Raw genomic sequence first — 19,427 nt, 5'->3', positions numbered from 1 at the left:
AAATAAAATAAGGGGGAAACTAGTGTAAATAAGCGTGTATATTCAAGGATTTAACAGTCGTCGATAGAAGAATATCGGCTACTTTTGGTGCACTATGTATCGTAATGTTCAAGTAAAATTATCTTGAAGAGGACTTTCTCTGCTACTTACTCGTTCACCTACGCCTATAATAATTTCACTCTCGTGATTATAATAGTAACAAAATTATTTTTATTAGTATTGTAACAACGTAAATTTCGGAGTGTATCTTCAGCCACGGCTTGTTTACATCGTTTGCCTTATTTCCGCTTTAAGTCCACAACTTCCACAGTGGTAGTTATTCAATTAGAAAAACTTATTGACGCTTTCATCATATTTTGAGATGCTTGAAATCAATTCGTTGATAACAAATACCGAGATTACACGGATGTCATGGAAGGAATCATCGTGAGTGCTGTGATTGTGAACTCGTGTCATATACTTAACGCTTTTTAGTGTCAATTTCTTGAGTCAAGATTACGGAAGTGTTAATGTTGTTGGTGCTGTTATTACTTATAATTATATTCTACGCAAAGCGAAGATAAGCACGATATAGTAAACATAGAAAAAAATTTGCATTTAAGGAAGTAATGTAAATATTTTCATAGTCGCCCACCATGTTGAGGCATCGAATTACTGATTAAATTCACACAAAAGCAAAGCGTAGCATAGGTTTGTCGTTGGTAGCCACAATTAGGCATAGGAAATCACTGCAATCAGTAGCTGAAAATGATACTAAAATAAGTGTATGCATGTACCCATCAAAACGCAGGCATATTTTTCGTTGGGACTTAGTTTAACAGCATTGCAAAAGTTAAAAGTGACGACTAATGAGTTCTGAGTAAATGAGGGAAACCGTAATTATTTTCGTGAACGGTGGCTTTAGCCAGCCAAAAACAGGCGTCAAAAAATCCGTCAGTGTTACGGCCACATTGGGGGTTTTTCAAAAGGTAGTTTTGAATTAAAAATCCGGCGAAAATTAGTATTCTGAACATTCCTAAGTCGTCTTCTCTGCACTAGATGCTTAATTACATTTGCTCTCTCCTCAAAATGTGGTTAGATCCCTACCTATAAAAAGTTAAGACCCATCAATCGAGCCTAAATAAACTACCGACTGAAAATAATCGGAGCACTATAATTGGAATGTGTAAATATTATTTTCACAAGGTAAATAACTTTCTTAAATCTACTTCAAACAACATGTTCACTCCCCCGCAAAAACTAATGTCTCTGTTGCCACTTTTTATAATCATTGATTGCTGCAAAACGTTTTAATGCTTTCCATCTCCTTTGCAAAAGTGTATCTATAATTTTTCAAGTAAAAATACCTTTATCGCTTTGTGGTAGCAGAATTATAACTTTGCCACGCACTGAGCAACCAATACCTAAAAACATTATAGCGGGCGTCGATAAGCTTAAGACGGGCTCCCGAGTCCCCGGATAAGCTATCGGCATTTTTCGTTAGTGCTATCGAGAAAATATCGTTAAGCGAGCGTAGAGAAAACCAATTGTCGTTAGTGAAGATTTTCGATAAGCTAACGACGCAGCAACGTCGATAAGACTTGCTATCGAGTTAGAGAAAGCCCCTACAGACCTCATAACAGCGCACAGTGGGCGGAAATCGGAAAAAGCCGGATAAAATTACAAAATGGCTTTTTTTGAGTTATATACTTGAAACTTCGCAGGTGTACTCCAAAATGATTGAAATTTATGTATATGTACTTCATTTGACATAGATCCCACCCGTTACTGAGATACAGAGGCTCAAACGTGAGCTAATTTCCATAAAAACGCCCGTCTTCAATTTTCTCTGAAAATCTTACAAAATAAGTAGATGGTGAAGTTATAGGTGGATTCTTGCGGAATAAAAAACCTCATAGTCTGTTGCCATGGTGTTTTTTCTTTAATTTTCCATAATCTTAAAAAAATATCATCGATGATTTCTTACAATGCTGTTAAAAAATGGTGGATACTGTTTTTCGACAAATTTTTACATTTAGGTAGAGTATCAAATGGGTTTTCGGCAAAGTCACGCGGAGTAACTTATATGAGAGCATTCTTTGAAGATTTCTTGTGGTGCTTATGCAGTTATCATTTAAATAAGTTTGCGACGCCGGAAATAACAATTGATTTATCGATCGCGCGGCAGGGTTCGTCTCCGCGCGTTGACAGTTGGATTAGCCGCCGACGCGGTAAGGCTATTGAAACTATGGGTTTTCGGCAAAATCACGCGGAGTAACTTATATGAGAGCATTCTTTGAAGATTTCTTGAGGTGCTTATGCAGTTATCTTTGAAAGCGCTCAGCATTCCCCGTTTTTATGTTTTGCTTCAAGTTTTTCCTATGGCTTTGCTTTGTGGCTCGTCTCGTGGGAGTGAGCGTTATCTGCACCGTGGCTGGAAAGCGAGGGCTATGATGACGTCGAGGCGACGACGGTGAACAAAAAGGACCATAAAGCACTTCTGTCTGAAGAAACGAGAACCGCGCACAAAAATTTCCGAGGTTCATTGCCCGTGATTGAACAAGACTCGAGGGTGAATTCCTCAGGGGAGATCTCGCTTCGAAGATTGATTTAGGATACGAGGAAGATTGAATTAGGATCCTGGGCGCTACTGTAGTGCTTTGAGCTCTGTGGAAACTTTCCACTTGAACTTAGCGTGTGTGCAAGTTGCTATAAAAGGAACAGTGCAGGAGATTACATCACGAAACGAAGTGGACATGACACTAGTTTTTATGCATGATTTTTATCTTTTTGGTGGGTTCCTGTTCATTTATAAGCCTAAAATTCACTCGATATTGATCCATTCATTACCATATAGTAAACTATTAGCACAACCTTTAGATACGTAGAGGTAACCGGAGCTAACTGACGCAAATTATCATTTTCATGCAGAGAGTAACATTTGTGAAGCTGTAGGTGGTAAGAATCTTACCAGGCTGGTATAGAATATGCATACTACGCATACCACTGGTGTTATCAGGTGGAGGCTCACTCCAGTCACTGTGGGCAGAAAGAAAGAGTGACATCAGATTGATGTAGTATATCTTGTTGTAACATATTATTGAATTTTGCACAAAATACTCCCTTGAACGTAGGAAACTAGTTGGAAACCAAGATATACGAACCGCTCTGGGTAATAATCTGGACAATATCAATAATGTAATACATCATCAACACAGGCATAATTAAACTCTTGTGAATTCATGCAATAGGAGACCCCTTTTTATTGAAAGCGGCTAATAGAAATCTTCCTAAATGTAAAGGAACTATGAACGGTGCAAATGACCCTGTTGTCGACGCACCCCTAAAAACGCATCTCTACTACTTATTGAATTTATAAATTGTATTAATGACTTTTATTGAATTCGTCTATTACGTTTCCAAATAGATTAACTCATTGTATGCCCCAGTAGTAACACGCATTGTAGTAACTTATTACCTGCAATAACTCTGTGGGCGAGCTCTGATGTATTAGCTCTTACACTTTATTTTTTTAATTATTATTGAAGGGCAATTATTGTAGCCTCGGAAACGGCGTATTCTTATGGTGGACCATTTCATTGTTATTTATATTATTTGTATCTTGAGTCTTTCATGTATATAATATACATGATTCTATTCGCGTGGTCATTAGACTCAGTTGATATTTTCAAAAAAGGAAACCGTAATTAGTTTGCAAGCTGTATCTCCATTTAATGAGTCTTTGCAAGTTATTTTAGGATATGTATGCCATGCGTCAAATATGTTACTTAAAATTTTCGGCAAAACTTTTATGAAACCAAGATTCAAGAAAATAAATTCCATTTTCCACAGTTCAATTATGGAACGTACCAGTTTAATTTTGTATGCATTTACTTTTCCTTCTGCCAAAAGTGTTTGTCAGTTTAACAATTTGGTAGTATCATAACATTGCGAGAATACTTGCTGCGAATATGAATTTATTTTGTGTTCTTTGGTGCATTGGTAATTATGGCATTAATTTAATTTACCTTGACTGAAGGCTAAAGCTGGCAAGTAAATCACTATGGGGATGTACAGGAACTGAAATGTAAAATAAGTTTCCTATTAGAAGATCGAACCCTGAGTCGAAGTTGATTGTGAACTACCGAAATGAAAACAACGGAAAGCTGATCTCTTTAATCCGCGCATTTTTAATCATTTGATATTAATGTCAGTGAAAGCCAGACTGAAGCGCGCCCAAACATGTATATTGAAGCCGACTTACATGAATTTTAAATTGTAAAATTCGTAACATTTGATTGTTAGTATATTGAGGTGCGAATTTTTCGTTTCATGGATAATAGAATGTATCTTTCAATTTTTATTCTCCGAATTACATGAGCTGGGAAATCGGAGTTGCGTAATACTTCAATATTTAAATGGTGCTCATCTCTATAGGTCCTCAAGATGGCCAAAATGCGCAATTTATTGGCCTCACTTGGGGAGTGGATATCAGCATTCCATTATGCAGATATAAGTGAGGTGAATTAAAATTTGACTCATTACATGATGGATTTCTAATCAGGAGATACTCACGTGACTGATGATGAATAGCATAGATCCCAGAACCCGAACTTTTTGGCAGAATCTGATGGCCAAATACTGCAAAAGAGAAGGATAAATTTAGAGCGTTAGAAAGCCCGTTAGTGATCATCCGGCAAGTTGAAATGCGAAGCATTAAGCATGTTATTTATTCTTAATCCTTGGTAAGAGTATTTAATAGCAAAATTATAAAAATAGAAACTTACAGATGCAAATATACATTTTCAACTATGAAAATTCCATTGTAAAAGTAATTGATTTTAAAAATCAATCAATAAGTGATAGGTGCAGACAAGAATGCCTGTACGAATTTGGGAGCAAATCACTTTTTCTGCATCTCAAGCCATTTACTTTTTGCTTTTTACATATTTTTCAAAACCTATTCTTAATTCATATTGTGAAGACCTTTTTCTTAGAAGAAAACCTAGATCATCAGCACAAACCAATAACAAATTTAGAAACACAACGCGTTAAGGAATATATCACTCATTTTGCAAGTTTAACACATTATTATAAAAGATACAATAGAAGCACATCTACCATTGGCTCAGCATCAAAAACATTAATAATGGTAATGCTTTTCATAAATTTACACTGCAACTATAGAAACAAAGAATAATATTTTTATACTTAAGTAATCAAGCTGATAACTTATAAAAATATCACATTTGAAAACAAAAAATATAGGCAAATACATTTTTGCCTATTTAAAAAAAGGGTTATGATAAAAACTTGCAACTTATTTTATGAGAAACCACCTGCGCCTATGTACTCAGTTAACAGCGCATATATTTGGAGCACTATATACAAAGTGTATGTAGTGCTCAGCTGCCATATCAGTTTTCTTACCACTGAAATTCTGGTAATCATGACTTTTGTCTTATATTTTTATTCGTGTTTTTCCACGTTGGTAATTTAGTGTAGTTTTGTTTTTGAGAAATGTTGGCCGTTCGTACTGTCTAAAATTGTCGTCTCAGTAATTTGAAACGTCCTAACTTGAAAATGTCGCCTCAGCGTTGAAAAAAAAAATTTCCAGTGAAAAGTTACCAAGGTTATTTATTTTTCATTTCGTCAGTGTAGTTGTAATACGAGGCTGACGAAGTATTCTGAAGGCACGTTTAGTTTTCGATGGCATATTTGTCTAATAAAAGCGTGTGCATTTGTGTTCCACCTGCTCGTGATAGAAGGAATGGCTTAACTCCTCTCCTATAAGCGCCATGGGAGGTTATGTGACGAATATGTGACTTTAATGCACCACTCACCTCGTATGACGTTGTGATTTGCAGCTTGTGGATGACCGGCAGGAAGAAAACTCCCGTTACCACCGTGCTTAGGGCCAGACCAAGAACGCTGGTCCAGTACTGTGTGCCGTAAGTGTATATCTCGGCAGGCATCCCCAGTAATGTGATGCCGGACACCCAACTTGCGAAAAGGGAGGAAACGGGAACATCATTGTTATTCATTGACATTACATCGGACTGTAAACTCGTATAATACGGGGTGTTTCTGAATGAATATCGGGGTTAAGCTTTATAATATTTATTACATTTAACTTACAACTATAAATCATGCATCAAATGAAAGAGCTACTCAAACAGTTTTCTATGATAGCTTTTTTTTCACATACCACCGAAAACAGCACTGTTCGGCCTTTACATCGGGGTTGATAACATTTAACAATCACAAACATCCATGCCCTGGATAAGGGTAACTTTCCCAGGCGGGACTCGAACCCGAGACCTTCGGTTTGGCAGGCGAGGACTTTACCCCGCCGCCACCGAGGCCGGCCTATAAATAGTTCAAAGTATACCGGGACTAGCCGCGGTGATAACTTTTACGGGAGTCACCCGCAATGCACAGTCGTGCGAAAGATCCACAGAGAAATAATCCCGGTCCAGGCGAAGGATTTTTTCTCTGTGGATCTTTCGCGCGATTGTGCATTGCGGGTGACTCCCGTAAAAGTTATCACCGCGGCTAGTCCCGGTATACTTTGAACTAGTCTAGAGCGAACACCTCTTTGTGTTCTATGTCCGGGCCTGCTCTCCGGCTGTGGCGCTGTGCGCACGATTTGGACTGCTTGTGGCATCATATGCTCTGCAGTCCAGCAACACCTTGTCCGGTAGTGTCCGAAAATATCCACAGGGAAGAATGACGCCTCGGTAGCTTAACTGGCTAAAGCACTCGACCGGAAATCGGGGGATCCGGGTTCGTATCCCGGTCAAGGCGAAGGATTTTTTCTCTGTGGATCTTTCGTAGCCTATAAATGTTCAATGTGCGCTCTATTCGTCATATGGCACACATCAAGACGAAATGCGAGTTCCTCCCAAGCGTCTCTCGAGTAATCGATGCAACAGCTGCTTCAATCATGTGCCATTCATTCGGAATGGTCAGCTTGCACTGGAGGCACGGATTTTATTATCACCTGCAGAATCATCACCGAACTTAGTATGGAGCACGCGTGACACAATAACTACAGATTCCATCTTTGCAAACTGTAAAACATAAAAACCTTACTATTCATTAGTCGTCATCTTCGCTACTAGCGCTTTCTAACAGATGGCGGCAGAAAAAGTGAGAGCACATGCACATTGTTGCCGGCAAACAAAACTGTTTGAGTTGCTCTTTCATATAATGCATCATTTATAGCTGTAAGTTTAGTGTAATAAATATTATAAAGCATGAAAACCCCGATATTCATTTAGAAACACCCTGTATAGTCACAGTCGTAATGATATATAAACTGCATAGTAAAAGCCTCAGACAATTATGAATAAAATATTATATACATAGGTACGATAGGCATTCAGGAGCCCGTAAAGCGACATATTAAAGATGACATTCTTCATAAGGTGTTTCTTTACACTTACCATTTGATTCTCCTAGCAGCTCTTTCCCATTCATAAATGCCTCTTTCTCGAAAGATATTCTCTTTCAGATATCACTACTGCGTCCACTTCCCCATTTTATAATCCCCTAATAATTTCAGTGCTTCACCTGATCATGTTTGGGCCCATTTACTTCTATGTTAGTCCTCACATTCTTCGTTCGTGATGCTTTACAAAACCGCACATATTTGGCATTCCTGTGATTAGCCTTCATACTTCGTCCCTTGCATGCTTGTGCATTAATGTATTACAAAATCGATGGGCAAAATACTTAATTTATTCAGGCCATTTTACAAGGGGCACGGAATCACGCAGGTTAGAACTGCATTAATTTCTAAAGTGGCGCGGAATTGCGCGAATGAAGGTACTAAAGTAGAACAGGGGCTATTTTGTCATCTCACGTCCACGCATTCTCGCATGTGTTCAAGCGATTCCCCGCTTTACGCGACACAATTTTGACTGCGCCTTCTTACACTCGTCAGATTATGCAAGTACCTCCCCGAGTAAAACGGTCTTACCACCCACATGCGACATGATATTTCGCGTTCGGCTCTAATCACCCACTTCAAGCAGCTCAGGGGGGTTATTCTTTTCCTCAAAATTTGACCTAAAATTCGGGTGAAGTCACAAATTTATCCATGTTCGGACATTGTTTGGAAGTTTGCGAGGAACCGCCTACGGCGCGCGAGTGGCGGCTTCTTTAAATGGCTCACTTCCACGGGAACAGTTCAGTTCTATCGTGTCATTGTTTTTTACCTCTAGCAATAAATGACTCATTGAAGAGGCCATGTGAAGATCCGTCAGCTCTCCAAGTGTGACCATTTTCATACGAAAATACAGGATAAACCCTCTACGTTTCCGGTAGCTAGTGAATGTAAGTGGGCGAAACTCACCTGGCGATTAGCGACAAGGTGACGGGGATGAGGCCCATGTTCTTGCCTCCCATCAAGTACTCCTGCGTCGAGTTCTGCTTCTGCTTGGCGAAGAAGGCGAAGTAGACGCCGATGAGAGCCGAGGCGACCAGCATCAGCGAGAAGAGGAAGTAGTCGAGCCATGAGAAGCCCACGACGCTACCAAGGACGGAGGGGGACGCTGTAGTCCAAGAAACATCCTCTGCCGAAGACGACGACATTTCACACGATCCGAAGTGAAGATTTTGGCTGTTGGAGGTGGACAAAGGAGTCGATCGGAATGAAGAAGATCACTAACGACTCATTGGCACATGCTGTTGAGCGTGGGAAAATGCGATCTGCCTTCAGGTCTTTCGAATTAGTTCCCTAAAATTTATCCTTCACGTTGTTTGTCGCGTCGGTAGCCATGCACATGACGGTTCAACTGTTCAACTCTTGTCTTCGTTAGCGTGGTAGTTAGTGCAGGTCTGCTCTTACGGACGAAAGGAATCGAGTCCTCGACTGTGCTGGTGGAAGTATTCCCGTAGCGCCGACTCTTGTCTTGCTTTCAGCGGGTACCTTTAAATAGAAGATAAATATATTAATTTAGTTGATTTTTGTATATCATGCGGCAATGTAACTACAAAATAATATGTCCTCACTTCTATTCTGCGAGAATTATTTTGAGTAATAAAAAAGTCGCAGAATGTTTAAGAATTGGTTCCAATCGTTGTATCTGATTTTCATCCCAATGCTTAGAAGAAAAACTGCAGTGGGACTGAGTCTGTATAGAAGCTTGGATTAGCATATTTTGTCATAAATACGAGAAAGAGGGGGAGCGATCGAAATAATTATGCGATAAAGATGGTTCATACGTGTATGGCCTAGTTGTGAAATGCAGATGTGTAAGCGGTTAAATACTATCGTCAATGCTGGTGAACTTTTCTCGAGATTCTCACCGGGTTATATACCTTTAGGCGACGACATTATTCGCCAAGAAATTGCAAAATCTTATATCGTCAATGTTTTTCGTGAGCTATGAACTATCGTGTAGGTATTCATAAATATTTTTATACTAAAAGGTACTTAGTACTTTTAAATGGTGCTATGATGAGCATCTCCGACTACACCGTGTCAAATATTTTTGGACACTATTGAGCCGATGAAATCGTTCCCTCAAGCATGAAATTGTGATGCATTAGGTAGATTGAAGAGAAAGATAAGTTACGACGAAAATAAATATTCTCAATTCAACTTAGGTTGCCATCCGCGATTCAGGTATTGATGACGTCATTAGTGATCCAGCTCATGCTTTACTCGTCCATGGAGAATCTTTCATTGAGGGAATCGCTCAGAGTGTAAACAGCAACAAACCATTCAAGACCGAGGAGAAGCGGTCACGCCCGTGATATCATCAACTTATCTGCAAAAGGATTTAGGCCGTCGATTTTTTCATTGAATTCCTTAAGAAGTGTTATAATAATTAATAATAAAAATTTCGTTTATTTTCGTGAGCACTGAGGCCCATGAGAAAATAAATGTACAACTTTTTACAATTTCAGCATTGGTACATTAATAGAAGGAAAGAAGTAAAGAAATAGAATTTCACACTAATGCATCCTGTTCAGATTGCCAATAGCATGAAAACAGTACAGCAATACTATATTTTCGACAAAAGAAAAAAATCACACTTTGAGTAGTAGGCGACAGATCGAAAAAGGAAAATACAGATTCTTTTATTTTTCAATATATATCGCAATCGAAATTAAGATACAATTTGTGGACAGGCCCAATGTATTTTTGTCCGTCGCGGTATACACTAAACGTCCGATGAAGGTTAGCTCATCGTGGATTAAAAATATAGGTCATCGTATCTCGAATGAGGTCATCTAAAGGAGAAGTGGCGTAGCCTTCTCTTCGCCCTTAAAGCGAATCCTAATTTGCAATTAGTTTGATCAGTTGTTTCCCGAATGCCCTGTTATCGCTGCTGGACAGTTGGCCGTGCGCCGTGACCCGCTTCTTCTCATTGAAAGAGGTAAATCTACGACACCCGCACCCACGAAGGTCGTTCCAATCGGCACATATCCTCATCTTGCACTAGAGAATCTCGCTTCACTTTCATCGTCAAAGAACCTCCAGTTTTCTCAGCATCTCGTGCACGGACCTCAATGGCATTTATGTTGAGAGATTACTTCATGTGAGGCGTGTGCGGAAAGAAAGTACCGTGAGAAAATATGGTCGGCCTCGGTGGCGGCGGGATAAAGTCCTCGCCTACCAAATGAGAGGTCGCGGGTTCGATCCCGCCTGTGTAGATTTCCCCTGTCCAGGCCATGGTTGTTCGTGTACATTTAGTTGTTACATTTGTTGAATACCCCGGTGTAAAATGGCCAATATGAGCTGTATTCGGTGGTTTGAGAATAAAATAAAATAAATAAAATAGCCAACAATATTTTAGGACAGGGATTTTGTTGGCATATGAAAGAATGTAAGTTAGACTACTTTTCTTCTCAGTTTCGAAGTGAGTTGGAACACTTAATATGGTATGCTACGCATACACTTCATAGTATGTAGAGGAGGCGAGCGACAATCGAGACCGTTTGCACATTAAGGAAGGATCTACATCTACATAATACCCTGAGAGCCGCCTCTAGGGTGTTTGGCAGGGGGTGGCCAATCACCAACATGCAAGGGTGAAGAGAAACCCGGTGTCTGCGTAGCTTGCTCTTCACGAAAGGCGACGCACAGCGCGCTGAAATCGAAAAAAAGCTGGCCAAAATCTCATCATTATCATAACCATTATTAGTCAAAAATCTAAAGATTGGTCTGAAGCAGCTCTCCAGTCCTCTCTTCTATCCGCTGGCCTTTTCGTAGATACGTATTTCTTCTCTTTTACGACCTTTATAACCTGTCCTTTATAACTTATTTGGGGCCGTCCCTTGCCCTTCTTCCCTTCTACGTTGGTTCTCATCATGTCATATCTCATGCCTTTATCAAGTCTTATAATGTGGCCAACTAAGTTCTCCCCAGGTATGGCGAGCGAAACGCAACGGAAATATTTCGTTTCGACCCAGAGGGAAACGAAAATACGAGGGCTAGGTTTAGTTTCGTTCTCGCACGAAATTGAAACCAACAAGGAGTTAAGTTTCGGCCCGGGACGAAACTTAACTCCCGGGAACGAAACTAAATAAACAGAAACTCCGCTACTGATAGTTACGTTTCGATCCCAGAAGTTGAATAGAGGGAATAAGAAGGAATAGTTTCGATGACAGAATATGGAGAGGTTAAAACATTGAGCTTAAAAATCGAATGGCCAGTTTGGGTTCACCACTCTCCTGTTTATGGTCAAAATATGAGAGCCCCATGCATCTAATCGCAGTAGGCCGAACCTCTACTTCATTCAACCATGCTTCGTACTCGGTGTGCGGATCGAAACTAAACCCTTTTAAGCTGAAGAACGTGGTTCCTCCGATGCGAAACATATCTATGTTTCGTTTCGTCCCAGCGGTTTAGTTTAGTTTCGACCCGACGTAGTTTTGACTCTGATTTCGTTTCGACCCTGAGTTTAGCTCTATTCCATCAAAAACTGTAATTTCACAGTAAACTCCTTTAATATGACGTTGAATTCCGGTCGCAGATTTGAGTTCCTTACGTTAAAAAACCGAATCATATAAAGTCTCTCAAAGTTGGCGGGTTCAGGATCTGTCATAAAGAAATTAAATGCAGACATACTATAAGATGAATTAGAGGAAGCAACCTAAATGACGTTAATTATAGCTTTAGAACCAAGGAGACTATGCATCTGCAGCAGTGCTGCGGAAAAAATAATATTTCCTTTCTGGATTCGCCTCGTATTTCGGTTCATAACCTGTAAATTTAATTTGAAAATATATTTCTTTTCGGTTTTCATCAAATTCTGTATCCTTTATTCCTGAACGTTCCTCGCAGTATGCATAATGCAATGGCCGGAGAAAAGTTTCAGGCGTTATATAGTGGAAGTTCGACATGTTTAAGTTAAAGCTGAAGCACTTTTCCTCAATATTAACTTACTCCAGCTTTCTTCAAGTATATAATATTAATATACTTCCAGATTTTCTTTAAGTTTAATGAATGCATCTTCAACAGTCATCACTGTAATTGGTTCGACGCATTTCTCCTCTTTATTCTCTTATTAGCTTAAATTGTAACGCCGACGTAATTACTATATACATCAATGTTCGTGGTTGTTTTCGGGAATTACTGCGTAGGTAACATTTTCTTACTCGATGTTTCACTCCTCCTACTGGGAGCGTTTTCAAGAGAATTGAAGGGAAACCGTTCTCGTCCCGAGCTTATATAGGTTTCATTAACCCATTGTTGACCCAATTTTGAATTTTCACGGAGGGCGATAGCCGTTGGTCATTAGATTGGGCCAGGAACCCTCTCCATATGCGGCTGAGGTTATATCCATCCTCCCTATTAAAGTTGTTTGGCCTTTTCGCTATCTCGACGGATTCACGTATAAGACGCGGATGATATTATTCCGTCTTCGCCAATACCCGTGTAGCGTTAAACATTTTTTATGCCCAGGGCTGGAGGCTTGATGTTCAGCGACCGCTGATGCGTCCCAGTGATGTAGTTTTAATGCTCTTTCATGCTCTTTAAGCCTTTGGGAGATAGAACGCTTGCTCTGTCCCACGTAGCTCCTGCCGCACAAGCAGGGAACCTCATACGCTCCCATGGATTGAAGGGGAGGATGACTATCCTTCGGTGAAGGTAGGATATTTTGAATTTTCTTTACCGTGCAGAAGCGAGTCTTGATGTTGCCTTTTTGAAGGATTCTAGCGATTCTATCGGTGACCCCGGAGATGCATGGAAGTTTAGCGTATGCTAATGGCTTCTTCCCCTTGTGGTCGTCATCCTGAAGCTGTTATCTTTCTTTCATCGCTCTTTTTATGAAAGAGACGCTGTCTTTCAGTGCCCACATAAGATGTCGCATTTCATCACTGATATGCTCTGCATCACACACGATTTTGGCTCGGTGGGTTAGCTTTTTTATGACGCAGGCCTTTTGTTGTGGGTGTGGTGCGATGTTGAATTTAAATACCTGTCGGTGTGGGTCTTCTCTCTATATACTGAATGGCCTAGGCTTCCATCCATTTTTCTTTTAACCAGGGCATCTAGGAAAGGGAGACAACCTCCTTCTTCAAGTTCTTTTGTGAATTTGATGTCTGGATGTACTGTATTTAGATGTTCGTGGAATGCCTCAAGTTTTTCTTTCCCATGTGGCCAGATCACAAAAGTGTCATCTACATATCTCAACCAGCATGATGGTTTCTCTTCACTCATCTCCAGTGCCTTCTTCTCCGAAAACTCCATATATAAATTGGCTATTACGGGAGAAAGCGGGGAACCCATTGCCGCGCCACTTTTTTGTTGGAAAACAACCACCAACATTGGTAAAAGAAACTGTGAAAATCTTCATACGAAAATACTCTATACATCCTTCATCACCTGCTCTTTGTCTAGCATTCGAGGTCTACCTCAACCGTTTTTCCCTCCCATCTGTCCTTCAACGATTGTTTTCATCAGTCTATAGTGTGTCTTGGTGTGGCCGATTGAGTTGTCCCCTCTTCTAGTCAATGTTTTAAAGAGTTCTCTACTCTCCTACTCTTCTTAGAACTGACTCTTTACTCGCTAGATGGATACACACATGTGATCTTCATCATTCTTCTATTACACCATATTTCGATAGCTTCCGACCTTTGTATTGGCGTAATTGACCAGAATTTAGGACTTTACAAACAGGGAAATCGAATCTTTTCGTGCTGAACTGTTTAAAAGAAAGGTAAAAGGCGAAGACCAATGGATTTCACTTTGAAAACGTGAGGTCATGGTCGGTCGGAGGACGGTCGTCTTGAACCTTGACCATTGAATATGAATTGAGACCTAACTTATCTGTTCTGTATTATAGTCTGAGCGAGTTTTGGAACTCGAGTGATGTCTCGTAACACTAACTTGGCCTCCGAGTCGAGTTTAAGTCAGGATCAAGACCTAAGTAACGTCCAGGCATCGGGCCCGATTTCTCAAAATTCCATTGTTTTCTAATTCACTAATTGTTGGTGAGATGGACAGTTTTCTGGGTCCTCCAGCCGCGTTCCATAGTGAACCTCACGGATCCATGCATCGATGACGTCACCATGATAGTGCTGGCCAAAGGACTGAATTTTTCCATAACGCCCCAGATATACCACGAGAAAGGATCGTCACAGAATCGGAGTGTAGTATTGGAAAACTCCCAAAACTTGTGGCCGATAAATCAAAGATGTGGCTCGTGTCCCTCGTAGGGCTAAACCACCGAATCCGAGCATCAGTGTGGGGAAAGGACTGACCTCAACGCTCTCCGTGAGGACCAAGATATTTCAATTTTGCTTGCAAAGACGAACGCGGTTGGCAGGGATGCCGACTTACAAAAAATATTGGGGGGCCCAAACCGGGGATCATGCCCCGGGATATTTTATAAGTAGTGAGTTTTAAGTTTTTTAAAGATTTTAGAAGAGTCACATGATCAGCATTAGAACCCTGATAACTCGAATCTCGATATCTAGACACTCCGGGGAAAATCGACAAGCCTGACACATTTTTTCCTCACACCCAAAAGGAATTTTTGAGGGGGCCCGGGCCCCCTCAAGTCCCATGGAGTCGGCGCCACTGGCGGTTGGATCATCCGGACAACTGCACTCATCACGAGCATCGCCTCGGAATCCTTCGCTGGAATTTCACTGCGATGAATTCGGCCTCAAGCGTTCTAGTTCTGATCCTGAAAATGCTGAACTCCCTAGAATCCTCGAACTAGCATAAGGTCGGGTATCGTGTGATATTCAGGCTTTAGACGCTGGTGACTCGAGGAGGGGTTTATAAAGCGAAGTGCTTACCTCTTGTACGTCGCTGTCCCTCTGCGCTGCTCGGCGGTTGGCTCCCCACTGTGGTCGGTCGTCGAGGCGGTAAACGGGCACCCCCACGAATCACGGATGGCTAGGAGGCAGAAATCATTGGCGCGGTCGTCTCCCAACCCTCTCGTCAAATACCCCTCCCACTGGCCTTTCCTCCATCTATTCAGTGGGAGCACCCTCTCCAAACCTCCACGGCATGTAAGCCGGATTTAGAACAAAAATTGAGCAAAATTAAAGTAAGCCTTTTAGGTGACGAAAAATTATCTTAATGACTGTGGGGCGTGTATTTAAAAAAGTTTACTTGCATCGACTGCCAACTATCATTTTTATGAAAAACTAGCTGAAAAATTCCGATTTTACTGCATTGGAATTGAGTGGAGCTGTCTCTTATTTGCCACGATGTCTTTTTTTGGGGTTTACCTTACCATTTCATATCATGTCCATGTCTTTTTTCATCACGAGGTGTCTTAATTCATGGATCACGGTTTGAGTTACACCAAAAACGGATAGGTATATAGCGCTAGAAAGAAATGACGACTCCACGTTTCAAAATTTTGACGCTAACTTTTCTGTCAATTCAAAATCGATCACGCTCCACGTTAAGTTTCGCGTTAATTTCTCCTTGTTCCGCGTTAATTTTAGCAATAAACGCCACCATTGACGTATGGGTACTGGAATCCAACGCGAGTGATCCCTACAATTAATTTAATTGCTTATTTGTCTAATATGTTTTATTGCTAATTTGTGTAATAACAGGTCTTACCTGCACACGATCATACATTTGACCGTTATGAGGTGGGGCCGATAGCTGAAATTTATAAGCACAATGCAGAGCGGCCAGAATAGTGATGAGTTTCACGATTAACAAGCGCAGCGTTTCTAATATCTTACACGAGTGAATATGTACAGGACCGTAGAGCAAAATATTGCTTCGAACACGAAATTGCTATTCATTAAAGGAATTCGGTGAATGGAAAGGAAATAAAAGTAAGGAAGAAAAAATAAATGTTTCTCTTACCCAGCCATTTTCTCATAAGTTTGAAATAAGAACTTGCTTTGCCCACCAGGTCACTCTGCCCATTCTTACAATTTTTGTCTGCCGTGTGTTCCTTCGGTATCGTTTTTTTCCGGCGATATCTAACCTAATTAAATTGAATCCTGGGGATACCAAGCTATTCTTGGCTTCCAGGTTTTTTTTCTGTTACAGGCTATTGATTAATAGTTGCCACAATGACTTTGGTGCCATTAGCAAGCTTCTCTGCGATGTTCAAATTCCTCGTTGCCATCGATTTACAGACCCACGAAAAGTAGAGGCTGTTGATAGCACTGTGATAGAAAATTTGTTGTATCGGCAATATTTCCTTGAATTTCAGAGGGTAGTTATCTCAGGATTTTATAGGGGGTCGATTTTATAACATTTAGTCGTACTTCGTCTCGTTCACCCCAAACATTTGTATCAGTAGGTCAGTCGTTGGAAATGTATGGTAGAGTATATTGAAACGCGGAAGTTTCCGACCACTTTTCTTGGATTGGTAACGTTATTCGAGTTCTGGTCGTTCACTCGTTCAGGGAGAAGCGCTAATTCAGGGAATGAGGAAGACTTTCTTGGAAGATTGTAAACTTAAGCGAACCTCTGGAATCCGAAATGGAGCAAGGAGAAGACGTGGCACGACAGGCATGAGCTCGTAACGTCATCAACTTATCTGTGAAAGGGTTAAGTCTGTAGTTTTTTCGCCGCGGATAGCTCGAGAAGTAGACTGCGGATCGAAAAATGAGGGAAATACGCGTGTCTTAATTTTAAAAGCTATCGTAATCGAGAATAAAGAAAAATTAGTTAATGAGCCAATTTCTGACAGCGGTGGAAGTATTGCTCCACCTCTGTAATTCAAATATCTCATTTTTAAATTTGGATAATCGTCATTGAATGGTTTGAGTATTCCCTTGGGGAAATTATTTGTAACCTTATTATAAGGCGTGGTGTACTGATATGGCTATCTCAAGGGTTATAATGGTATTGGAGCGCATTGGTAAGTCTTCGTAGCAATAATCAATCATGATGAAATTTTTGAGCATACAGACTTAATGCAATACTCCCAACCCAATCTGTGGGTCTAGACCCTATGGAATTCATTCTACATTTTAAAGAGTTTCTTTCGTGTAAGAAATAAACGTTAGGAAAAATTGGTGAATTTGAGTGGATTCAGATAATATTCAAAAAGATAATTTTAAAAGTTGAGTCGTCCTACGGCGAAATTCGACCTTTTCAGAACGATTCAAATCTCTAGTTGGTACTTATTGTTTTTTTATTATCACTGGTGGTCACATATTTCTTATTAATGAATTTTTTTTAACAAACCAGGATCTTTTGTTTGAGCAATATCCTAGCATTTGTCGCAAATTTATCTGGCCTTGGTTATTCATAACCCTTTCACTGCTATAAACAATATCTCGCGGCTTTTCCTAAGGCTTCTCCGAGTTCCCTTCTCATACCACACCTGCTTTCGAATAGAACAAGTGTATTACACAACCTGGATTTTGCTCTTACAGGGAATGCATAACGAAAGCTTAAAATTGTGGGTAGACTCTAGACCCTCATTTTTTTATCATAATGTGGAAATGTTAAGATTTTATCTCGATTTTCTCAGCATGCAGAATCTGTTGTTTATTGTTTTGGAACTTATTTGTCTGCTTTTGAAAAAAGGTATGCTCACAAAAAGTGGATATGCAAGTTAAGAGAGGATACCGTGTATTAAGTGTTTGAAATTCTCTGAGATGGCTTTTGGGCTGGAAATTGCTATCAGGTATGTTATTGGATTCATCCTAAGAAGTCCATTATCACAGTTCACTGCGTCAGTACCTATTGAGCGAAACCTAATGGTGCTCTGTGATGACCGCTGCAATTACCTAATTTAGCTTGTTTAGCATGGGACAAAGAGTCGTACCGATGCCAAATGATTCCAAGTGCATCGCGCGCTCTTCTTCTCGTAAGCTACCTCCCTTAAGACGACCGTCCTAATGACGTAGTACCGAATACTATGCCGAGTAGTGCAAATGTTCGATGTGCAGGTAGTATTCTTGGATGCATGTCAATCAGAGCATTTCATAGGCAGTGAAATGATTGTTGCATGCTTTGTAAGGGCTGTCTCCTTTCTCGTAAATGCAAGTGCAATTTTGGTGGCACCAACATTTAGCTAAGTAATTTTAATGGAGAAATACTCTCCACCTGCCACACTCCTTAGAGGTGGCCTTAAATTTCAGGTAATATTATATTCTAGAGTTAACAAGAGCATAATAAATAGAGTGTATAAGGCACAAAGGACAATTTTTAAGCAAATATCAGCTGATTCATAATATTTTAGTTTATGTATGGTTTCGTGTTCCAATTAGTGACCTCGATTTAAGTATCTTGATTTGTGATAAAAACAGATAAAAATATATTTAAAGTTTTATTGATATTTAATTCAGTTATATCGTAAATGTTTACAGAGATGATGAAAATTGCCCCGTGTCGCAAGTCCAGCTTGCAATTCCATACGAGGGAAATGAATTTCCCTTTGACTGATTAAATAGAAGCAGTTATCTATGCGAATCTCTAAGCAAGCATGAAGCTGCTTGAGTGCATACCACTGAAACAATGGGAAGAGCACACACAAATCTCTCATGAGGACCCCCATTCTCCATTCATTACCCCTCCTCGTCTCGTGAATGCAAATCTAGGCGCCATTTGATTAATTGGATCGTTCGGAATGCAGGCGCACACAATGATGGTGATAAATGTCACGTGCCCTTGAAGTTTTATGATTTTTTAATCAAAGAATTTCCGTCCGTTATTAGTGAAACCTTGCAGCTATTCTCAATTGTTCATCGGGTAATTCACAATGGCTCTTACCACACGAAGTCAACTCTTTCGTGTTGCTCATCATCATCACGAGCGTATGGGATCTAGCGAGCGTATGGGATCCCGTGCAGAAAGACTTGTTCGTCCGCACCTTGATTATACAGCGAGCGTCTGGGATCTGGTACAGAAAGACTTAATCCGCGAACTGAATAAAATACAAAGGAAGGCTGCGCGTTTCGTCAAAAACTGCTACGGGCGTACAGACAGCGTTACCCAGATGTTAAGCGAATTAGGCTGGGAGCCATTGGAGACTCGGAGGCTGCGC

General features: G+C 40.4%; 1 protein-coding gene across 1 annotated transcript in view; it reads right to left on the bottom strand.

Annotated features, from left to right (window-relative positions):
- LOC124164392 overlaps positions 1–15,330 on the bottom strand; it is a 78,571-nt gene extending 63,241 nt beyond the window's left edge. The window contains exons 1-6 of the mRNA XM_046541716.1: positions 15,247–15,330; positions 8,339–8,914; positions 5,823–5,982; positions 4,555–4,620; positions 4,008–4,059; positions 2,951–3,018 (exon numbers count right to left, since the gene is read on the bottom strand). Coding sequence (XP_046397672.1) covers positions 2,951–3,018; positions 4,008–4,059; positions 4,555–4,620; positions 5,823–5,982; positions 8,339–8,577 — 585 coding nt within the window. The 5' untranslated portion in view covers positions 8,578–8,914; positions 15,247–15,330. The remainder of the gene's footprint in view (positions 1–2,950; positions 3,019–4,007; positions 4,060–4,554; positions 4,621–5,822; positions 5,983–8,338; positions 8,915–15,246) is intronic.
- Positions 15,331–19,427: the final 4,097 nt, after the last annotated feature.

The sequence above is a fragment of the Ischnura elegans genome, chromosome 8 (assembly GCF_921293095.1).
Source record: "Ischnura elegans chromosome 8, ioIscEleg1.1, whole genome shotgun sequence".
NCBI classification, from domain to species: domain Eukaryota; kingdom Metazoa; phylum Arthropoda; class Insecta; order Odonata; family Coenagrionidae; genus Ischnura; species Ischnura elegans.
This window is presented reverse-complemented; position numbering and strand designations above follow the sequence as displayed.